The sequence below is a fragment of the Cygnus atratus genome, chromosome 6 (genome assembly GCF_013377495.2).
Source record: "Cygnus atratus isolate AKBS03 ecotype Queensland, Australia chromosome 6, CAtr_DNAZoo_HiC_assembly, whole genome shotgun sequence".
In the NCBI taxonomy this organism is placed as follows: domain Eukaryota; kingdom Metazoa; phylum Chordata; class Aves; order Anseriformes; family Anatidae; genus Cygnus; species Cygnus atratus.
Window position 1 is genome coordinate 21,094,085 of NC_066367.1, and position 9,497 is coordinate 21,103,581.

The window sequence follows — 9,497 nt, forward strand, 5'->3', positions numbered from 1 at the left end:
AATAGGTAACTATTTTCAAAGAAAAGGAATCAAGCCAAAGAAGTCTCCTCTAGACAGTTAGTCATGCTGTTTCAAATCATCAGTTGACTCTTATTGTTTAAATGCTCTTTTTATAAATTCGTAAGTTACTGTAAACTTCCTATTCATTGTATTTCTCTAAGAGAAATAAGGAAAGTAATGAGGTCGTCTAGTTATAAATTTTTGGAAGGATGTCATAATCTCTTAATGACAGTCTGTAAAGTTAGATTCTTTAACGTGTGTGCAGTTTTTGTTTTTTTCTCTAAGAATTCTCTTAACTTTTTTCCTTCTCCTCCGAAGATTACTTTCTGCACAGGGATATACGCATGTAGTTTGCATATATGGTGCTTGTACCATTTTTCAGGAAACTCACAAAATTTTCTACATTGCCATATACCTTATTGTTGTAACCCCAGAAATGGGAAAAGTACTTCAGGTGGCATGAGGAAATGTGAAATTCAAAGTCTGAGCATCTGCAAGTACTTAGTTTTGCAGGACCTGAAGAGCACGTGTGTCTGTATTGCACAGAAGCCCTAATAAGGTTTACAGGTCAGGGATTCCTCAGACTGTCTTGCTTGATGGGACTATTCCATTAGATCTGATACAGCTCAACTCATTCTCTTTTTGTAGAGTACATACAGATGATGTTTTATTGTTCCCCTATTTTTCTAGAAATTCAAAAGCAATCTATCTCCTAGCCATGAGAATTTCTGAGTTTAAACTTCATGATACTATTACATAAATATGTAAAATGTTCCTAGTGAAAACTCTTCAGTTGTTCTAATCTGTTCATTCTTTCTACTAGTAATTATGTGATTCCTCTTTCTCTAAGGCTTCAGCTAGACTGGGTGACCTAGCTAAAGCACTGGACAAGTTAGAACCACGTAATTCACAGCTCTTCTGTAAAATGGCTCTAGCTTTCAGTAGAACAGTGAGTATGGTTTTTCTTACGCAGTGTATAGATATCCATGGATCCTGGTTTTGTTTTTCTTTTCTGGTACAGATGTTAAATGTCTACTAAAAAGTGTTTTGGAGAAAATCAAACTAGGTTAACATCTGTAGCCTTTAACTAAATTTTTAGTCTTGCATTCATTGTGACTTAAAATACTTGAGCCATCTCATTCCTGAGATGTTTTTATTGCTTGCTTTCAAGTGAGAAATGTGTATCTCATGAAAATATACTCAAATGTCTTACAGAATATAGGGAAGGACAACTGTTAAGCTTAATCACAGAGTCTTGAAACTGAAGTCTTCTTTAATCGTTATTAGAATGCTCTTAAGAAGGCATTCAAAGCAACTATCAGTTCTGTGGAATTTTTTTGTATGGTATTATATTTTTACATTTTAATTGAGCACACTTTACTGTAAAAATTTTTATGCCATTACATCAGATTTGTCTTACGCGAGATGTTTTTCAGTTGCTGCAGTGATATTCATTGTGTAGACTCTAAAATAAACATTGAAGAGTTAAAATATTTTTTATCTTTTTCTAAGTGTATTTGAAAAATAGAAACTTAAGGCTTAAAGATTACTCTTACCTTTAGTGTGGCCGGAACCAACTTATCCTTCAACATACACAAACCTTAGTTGAAAGAGCATTTGATTTGACATCTGACAATGCAGAATTTGCTACAGAACTTGGCTACCAAATGATTCTACAAGGGAAAGTGAAAGAAGCTTTAAAATGGTACAAGACTGCTATGACCCTTGATGAAACAAGTGTTTCTGCACTAACTGGTAAGGTTTTACACTTGCTTTTATTTTTATCTTTCTTTGCTGGTTTTAAGACACAGATGATGTTTTCTATCAAAATTTCCTGCTACTGTGAATAAGAACTAATAGAACAGGACCACTGGACAGTACTTCCTGTATTCGTGTTATGCTGTCTTGTAGTGGGTTTCCTCTCCTTGGATACATCTTTTGGTGCTCTTATTGAAGAGAAACTTTTTTTTCAAATTAGAACTCTTTAAAGTAAGAGTAAGTGTAAGGATGGAGATGTAGATGTGTGCATCTTTGGTTTTGTGGATAGGTTTCAATATAAATAAATACTTTTTTCAATTTATGAAAAGATGTTGAAAGTTGCCAGATTACAAGTTCATAATATTTCTTACATAGCTTTGACTTAGTGTATTCTAAGTAAACTACACGAAAGGTCTGCTTTCACTAATTTTGGAGCATTATATCGGACTTCCTTCTGGGAAAAAATGCTTTTACTTGTTGTTGTTGGGTTTGGCCTTTTTGTTGTTTACTTTTTTCCTCTTCCAGGTAACATTTCTAGTTCTTTGACTGTCCTAGTTAGGATCTGACTAGTTGGGGTGTTAGGTTAGTCACCAAAAAAAAAAAAAACAACAAAAAAAAACTTGTGTAATGGCCTTGAAAGAGGCTTTTAAAAATTCATTAGTGTTGAAGACTAACTTTTTATTATGGCTGTTTTTTCCTTTTCTCCAATTATTGGCCCTTTTGTATAGGGGCATTATTATTTTGCACAGTACTTTCTTGGCTTTTTGTCCATACAGCATTTAATATGCAGACATGAGGTAACTATTTTTTTCTTATTGCTTGGCTAGTGTAATTCATATGATATACTCATTCCTCTTATTTTAATCATGTTGTAAATCTGGATACCAATGTAACTTCGCAGAAGCACATAACTGTAAAATACGTAGTACTGAAGCACCTTTGGTAGTTAGTGTCTTACCATAGAGCAGAAATCGGCAACATTGAGCATTCATACTTTTATTCCCTTGTCTTAGTTGCCTGTCTTATTCACATGTACTGCCTGATCCATGAGGAAGAAACATACTGTGAAATTGTTAGCCATCTAGCCATCCAATGCTGGTCTCCTGTGGGTATGGTTCTCTGTGGCTGCGTATGTGTTAGTGAAATAAACACAAATGAAGGGAGGGAGCAAATCAACGATTATTGCTCAAAACTTGTTAAATTCATCAACCTGAGGTTTAACTGTTATAAATACTGGTGCAGTTATTTCATTATCCTTGAATACTGACAAGTTTTCGTACTTGAGTGTGGTAACTCAGAGGTTTACCCTGTCACACACCAGTGCCGCTGATTAAACTAGAACCCGATTTTTCAGTTTGACATATTCTGTGTGTTTGAGCATGCCTTGATGTGCCTAATGCAAAACAGTCTTTGTTTTACCTCAGGATCTCCTCAGGACATTTTTTTTTTCTCTTTGTCTACTGTGGACAATACCGCTGTTCTTTCTGTGACTCACTCTTGTAAACGGAGCATTACGTTTGCTTCAGACCTCTCCTTACCTGGACTATGTCCAAAACTCACTCATTTTTTCTGTTGACATACATCACCAGCTGAAATTGTATTTTAGTTGCAGTGTTCTGTCATCTGAATATCTGGCTTTTATTTTGCACTCTTGGGAGTAGACATTATAATTTCAATATGTTGGTAAAGTGACTGCCAACATTTGCTAAAGCTAGAGAGCTTTTAGTTGCTGCAGGAATAAATTCAAGGGCAGTTGAGAACAAACTGTCTTCTATGCCCATGGCAGAGACTTAAGTACACACTTCTACTTACTGCAATTCAAACATTTGAAGTTCTTGGGGGGGGGGGGGGGGGGGGTTAGGAACTTTTGATCAACTTCATTTTGCTTCTTGAATTTGGAAGCCAAGTGTATGGTACATTCACTTTTGTTAGTCTAGAACAAGGTGAAGACTTATTGTGTTCAACTTTGTAATATTAGGGATAAGATATTTGCATGTAATTGCCTTATGACATTGCTTATATTAATGTATTAATTATGCATTCTCTATCCCAGGTATTTCTAAGTACATAAAATCTGCATTAGTATAAGTATCGATCTGTTCTTTTTCTTCTCTTATCACCATTTTATTAAGAGCCTGAAGAGACTTTTTTTTTCTGGAAAACAAACTGCATGTTTGACTAGGAAGATGAACCTGAAAAAAAACTTTTAATATGTTATAGGAATTATCCGTTGTCAGCTAATACAAGGGCAACTAGAAGATGCGGAGCAGCAGTTGGAGTTTCTTAATGAAATTCAGCAGTCCATTGGGAAATCTGGGGTAGGAGACACCTTTGTTCATTAAAATACTTTGTTCACAATCTGAATTCTGATCCACTACCTACTTCATCTTCCGTATTTCTGTCACTGGAGTAGAGCATTCTTAATGGAGTACCATTAAACCTAAACTTCAGATTTTACTCTCTAAAGTGATATGTTGCCTAACTTTGCAACACAAGACTAGTTGATTACTGAGCTTTATCTCTGAAGATAAGTTTGAAATGTCAGGAAGGGGGGATATTAATTTGTAGAATTTTGTGCTCAGAAGAACTTAAACATTCTTGCACAGTTTTAAAAAATGCACTGACTATTGGTGTCATTTGCAGTGAACATACTAAATGTCTTACAGTATCACTACAAGTGAAAAAAGTGTCTAACACTAATGATTATGTAGTATTTTATTCATAACAGACAAATGTATCTGAAATATGGAGAATATTGTTTATTTTTTCCCTGTAGGAGCTATCTTTCTTGCGTGCAGTCCTAGCTATGAAAAAGCATAAGAGACAAGAAGAAGTTACTGCCTTACTGAATGATGTTCTGGATACTCACTTTTCATCGTTGCGTGGTTTTCCCCTTGGTGTGGAGTATTTTGAAAAACTAAACCCTGACTTCTTGCTAGAAATTATTAGGGAATATCTTAATTTTTGCCCGGCTCAGGTAAGCAGCTGTGTATCACGTCTGCAAAAAAAAAAAAAAAAAATCTTTATTTGTTTTTTCATATCAGGTAATCATATTGCAAAAGCTTAGAAAAATTTCCCCCTTAATATGTGAATTCATATGAGGTAAAACTGTTTTAAGATACTATACTATCATTAATCAAAATAACTAAAAATCTTCTGTGAGGTGAGCAAATTGCAATAATATTTGAAGAAGCTTGGGATATTAGTTTGGCCTGTGTCTGTTTTTGTAGTTTCTTATTATCTCCTTTAATTGAGAAATTAACAATACAGTGAATAGAACTATCTTGATATGAAACTTGGGTTTCGTACTGCAATTATTCTGTTACTGAAATATTTTTGTCAACTCAGGATATCTTTTCAATTTCTTCATTTTATTTTCTTCTGAGTGTTGATAAAAGTCACTGGAATACTACTTATTTTTGTTTCAAAAAAAAAAAATCTTGTTTACTTAGGTGGCTGATTTTCTGTGACTGAATTTGCTTGTGCTAGTCTTGGAGCAAAGGCATGTAGAACTTAATAAATTGAATGGTGATCTAACATCTCTAAAGTGCAAGAAGCACATTTAAAGTACCTCTAGAAAGCGTCTTCCTTAAATAGATTATTCCTCTGTAAATGGCTGGAGGGAGACTTCATCCTCTTGCTAGTGGATTTCTAGTCAAATTGTTGAACCTTTCTGTGAACATGACTTCATGCAAAGCTTTAGCGTCTAACCAGCAAACAGTAAGTTTTCCATTATTATGATGTGTCCCGCTGTCTATAATGAGATGATAACACTTGAGAGTCTAAAACATCAGTAGCAGTAACAACTCCACGTAATTTTGTCTACAGATGGAGATAAATAAGAAGTGCAGTTCTGTGAAGTAAGGTCTTATCTGAAGATTTTCTTAGGGTACTTTCCAGAATTGCCTTGATAGTACCTATTGTCCATTAAAATAAAAAAAAAAAAAAAAAAAAAGGTGGCTCCTGAAGTTTGATTATCCCTTTATTACAAAAAAAGGAGTGTTTGATGGGAGGGAGGCTTCTGTGTTGGTGAAGGAGGATGGTTACTTCCTCAGACCGTGTGTCCCAAGAGTATGTTAGTTGTGAACAGAAGGATCTTTAGCTTGCCTTTTGCTTGTTGTACAACATACTTGATTCAGGCATCTAGCTGAAGCAATAGAGGGAAGCAGTCTTTTTAATAGAGCAACTGAAATGTGGTACATCACTAGCAGTTTATCTGAAAGTAGCTGCTGCGTTCAGTTTGAGAGCTATAGAGCTATATAGCTATGTTCTGTGGTATGGAGAAGGTGTAAGAGAGATGGGACCAGAACCTTTTCCCATCTTTCTGGTCATTCATCCCAGCTTTGGCAATCCTGAAATGTAATTTATATTGCCATTGTTGGATCAGTTGGCATGGTAATTCAGAGCATGCTGCCAAATGTTTATGGCATGACTCTTTAGTTATGTCATCTCCACATTGTTTTATTTTCCTTGGAGTCTGTGAGGCTCTTGTGAGTTCTTCTTGATAGCAAGAAGTTATATCCTAACTGTAAAACATCTTTTTATATTTCTTCACCACAACACCTTTCAGTTGTTCAGCTTTACTGTTGTCATTAGAGCTCAAAGTGAAATTCAGACTTAAAATGACATTCAAATCCAGAATTTGTTAACTGATACATTGTTTGTGGTTGCACTGTTTTTTGCCTGTGTTTTTCCTTTATTTTTACTTCTTCTTTTACTCCTAGCATGTGTGTCATGGGCAGTCTCCTTCATCACTTCTCAAACACTGTGCTTCTGTTCTGGAAACTGTGGTAAAAACTGTGCCAGGTCTTCAACAAGCTATTTTTTTAATTGCAAAGGTGAAATACTTAACAGGTAATACTCATGTGAATGGCTAGCTATTCATCTCTTCAGTTCTTTTCTAACACAAATTAATTCCATACTGAACAGAGTATTTCTTATCACTGTAGAACAGATCATTACAGCTAAGTGAAGAACACACTTTTACTGCTTTTTTTGTGATATATGTGAATGTGTTTTATTTCTACACATGTGAATGTGACATCTTTTAATCTACTGCTTCCAAAAAGAGATCACTTAAGAGACTTGCAGATGGAACAATAGGGAAAGTCTTAACTTTGACCTGGTTTCATTTCAGTTCAGAGCCACAATCAAAAAAGAAAGTATCAGTACTTCATGCATACATTTATTCATTCAATGACTACAAGTATTTAAAAAAAAGTTAGTAAATAGTGAATAAATGTTGTGTATTTAACATCTGTGTTTCATATCAGTTATGTTTTAACTTCCCCTTTTTCGACTTCCTAGGGGATATTGAAGCAGCCCATAACAATCTACATTACTGTCTTGAAAGGAATCCTTCTTATGCAGATGCACACTTACTGATGGCCCAGGTATATTTGGCTCAAAACAATACTAAGCTGTGTTCTCAATCCCTGGAACTCTGTCTGAGCTACAATTTTGAGGTAAGTTCAACAAAAGAATGAATCCATTTTATTCAATCATCTGAAGTTTCTTGTATGTTTTTGAATATAATCTTTTAAAATGAGACTTCTGTGACTACATGTTCAGTATCTAAATGTTTATATGAACACAATTTGAATATTTATCAAAGAAATGACTAAGGACAAAACTAATCCCTTATTACAACATACTGGAATTGCCTTAGAATACAACAAAAGGATAATTTTCTCTCAAATTCTTATACAAATATTAAAAAGAGATAAAATAAAGAGAAGGCTTAATTCCAGACAAACTTTGCAGAAGTTGCTAAAAGCCAACACAGAAGGGCCTGAAGAGTGGTTCAGTGTTTTTGGACTTACTACACTAATGTACAATTGCTAATGGAATATATGATCAGATGCATGAGGGCCTCAGAATGGATCTGTAGTTACCTCTTGACAGTTCGTGGTGCTTAAAGCACTGTTAAAGTGTATAAGCATAGCTATATGCTGTGTTGTCTTCCACTAACATTACATTTTTGTCTATCTTTTTTGTCCATTTGGAAGCAAACTTGGTAAGTTAAGCATTGTAGTAGAATAAATAAACTTCACTCTATTGCAGCAGTCCTCATTGGTTTTATTTTTGGGGGCTAATATGTGATGTTCTGTTTTGTTGACATCAGTGGAATTTTCTGTGATTAACACTGAATTAAGAATACATTAAAAAGCATTCTCTAGGTCTGAGTTATGCTAAGTTTCTTGACAGAACTTAGCTGAAAAGTTAAACATGCTAACGCTTCCTTGCAAGCATGCTTCCATCTTGGTACCTCTTTCCAAAAGATGGAAGAAAGCTGAAGGTTAACTATGTAATTAGGAAATACTGAAATTAGGAAATTTCCTTTATTGAGATCTCCTTTTCACGTGAAGTCTGTTTTAAGAAGGTAGAGATTTGGTAGGCACAACTTATGCCAAATAATAATTCTATACTTTTTTAATTGTCAGCTTAATGAATCGTGTACTCTAGTGTGGGAGGTGCTCAAAATCTATTAAAATTCAGTCTAGTTTCAAATAACACTGTAAACTTCTTTCTGTCCCAAAGTCTCATGTTATGAAATAAGTTTTTTAATTACAAAAAACCATGAAACTATCTCATTACTGTTTTGCATGTTCTTTGACAACTGTAATGTTTTGTTAAGTACATTATTGAAGCATATATGTGGAGGAAAGAAGTAACAGAGGCTAATATTTAAAAACAAACTTCTTCCAGGGAGTTTGAATACGACACATAAAGTGAAATCTGGAAACTCCTTTCATTTTATAATTATTTTTTTAGGTGAGAGAACATCCTGTTTATTACTTAATTAAGGCCCAAACCCAAAAGAAAATGGGTGAATTATCAGAAGCTATTAAGACCTTACAGATGGCAAGGAATTTGCCTGGAATGAGAAAACATACAGCTTCCTCCAAGACCAAAGCAAAAAGAATTGAAATTGATGCAAGTGATCGTGTGTCTGTCTTCCTAGAATTAGTAGAAGCACATTGTTTGAATGGAGAACTGGTAAGATCACAAATATACCCCAGAACGAGTTTCCTTTTCCCATTAGCAGAAATCTTACACTCATTAGCTTAGCATAGAAGACCATCACTCCTGCCAGCTGGATTTTCTCTGTAAAACTTCAAAGATGTGATATCTGCCTTGACATCTTTAATATGTGAAATTGTACAGAAAAAAATTTGTACATGCTCAATTCTTGCTCTGCAGAACCTGTTTAATTTTGAGGAGTGGATACTATCGATACTCACTTGCAGGCATGTAGGTTCTTGTTATGTTGTCAGAATGCTATTAGAAATATTTTTGGATCATGTCCTTACCTTTGTGTAGCAGTATATTTACTGCCAGCTGCATCTGAATATGCAATAGGATCCTACATATGTCTGAGAATATAACATAATCCATAGAATAATGTAGCTGAAAGGCACCTCCAGAGGTCATCCTGCTCAAAACAGGACCAGTTACAGCACGGTGCTCAAGGTGATTTTTGGTCATATCCATGTATATATGCTACATTAATGTTACTTACTCTACCAATTTTTTTCTGGTAATTCATATCACAAATTCACATAATGAGTGGGGAAATAACATCAAAAATCTTTTAGCAAAAGAAATGGAAACTATGGTTTGGGTTGCTTTTTAGTTTTTGTTTTTTATTAATGGCCTCAGACATTCATTTGCTTATGGTGTCTTTATTTTTGGATGTTCAACAAGAAATACATTAATTTTATTTGGTTTATTTGCAG

The 9,497-nt window shown here is 34.6% G+C and overlaps 1 protein-coding gene across 9 annotated transcripts in view; it reads left to right on the forward strand.

The window, feature by feature from the left end:
- The window catches only part of TTC21B (tetratricopeptide repeat domain 21B), a 35,787-nt gene that overhangs the window by 7,675 nt on the left and 18,615 nt on the right, over positions 1-9,497 (forward strand). For 8 of the 9 annotated variants that reach the window (XM_035566434.2, XM_035566442.2, XM_050711532.1 and 5 more), the window contains 7 exons: positions 851-949; positions 1,563-1,755; positions 3,979-4,076; positions 4,535-4,735; positions 6,483-6,612; positions 7,066-7,223; positions 8,533-8,757. In XM_035566434.2, the coding sequence (XP_035422327.1) occupies positions 851-949; positions 1,563-1,755; positions 3,979-4,076; positions 4,535-4,735; positions 6,483-6,612; positions 7,066-7,223; positions 8,533-8,757 (1,104 nt within the window). The remainder of the gene's footprint in view (positions 1-850; positions 950-1,562; positions 1,756-3,978; positions 4,077-4,534; positions 4,736-6,482; positions 6,613-7,065; positions 7,224-8,532; positions 8,758-9,497) is intronic. The other variant, XM_035566466.2, reaches the window with a different exon arrangement.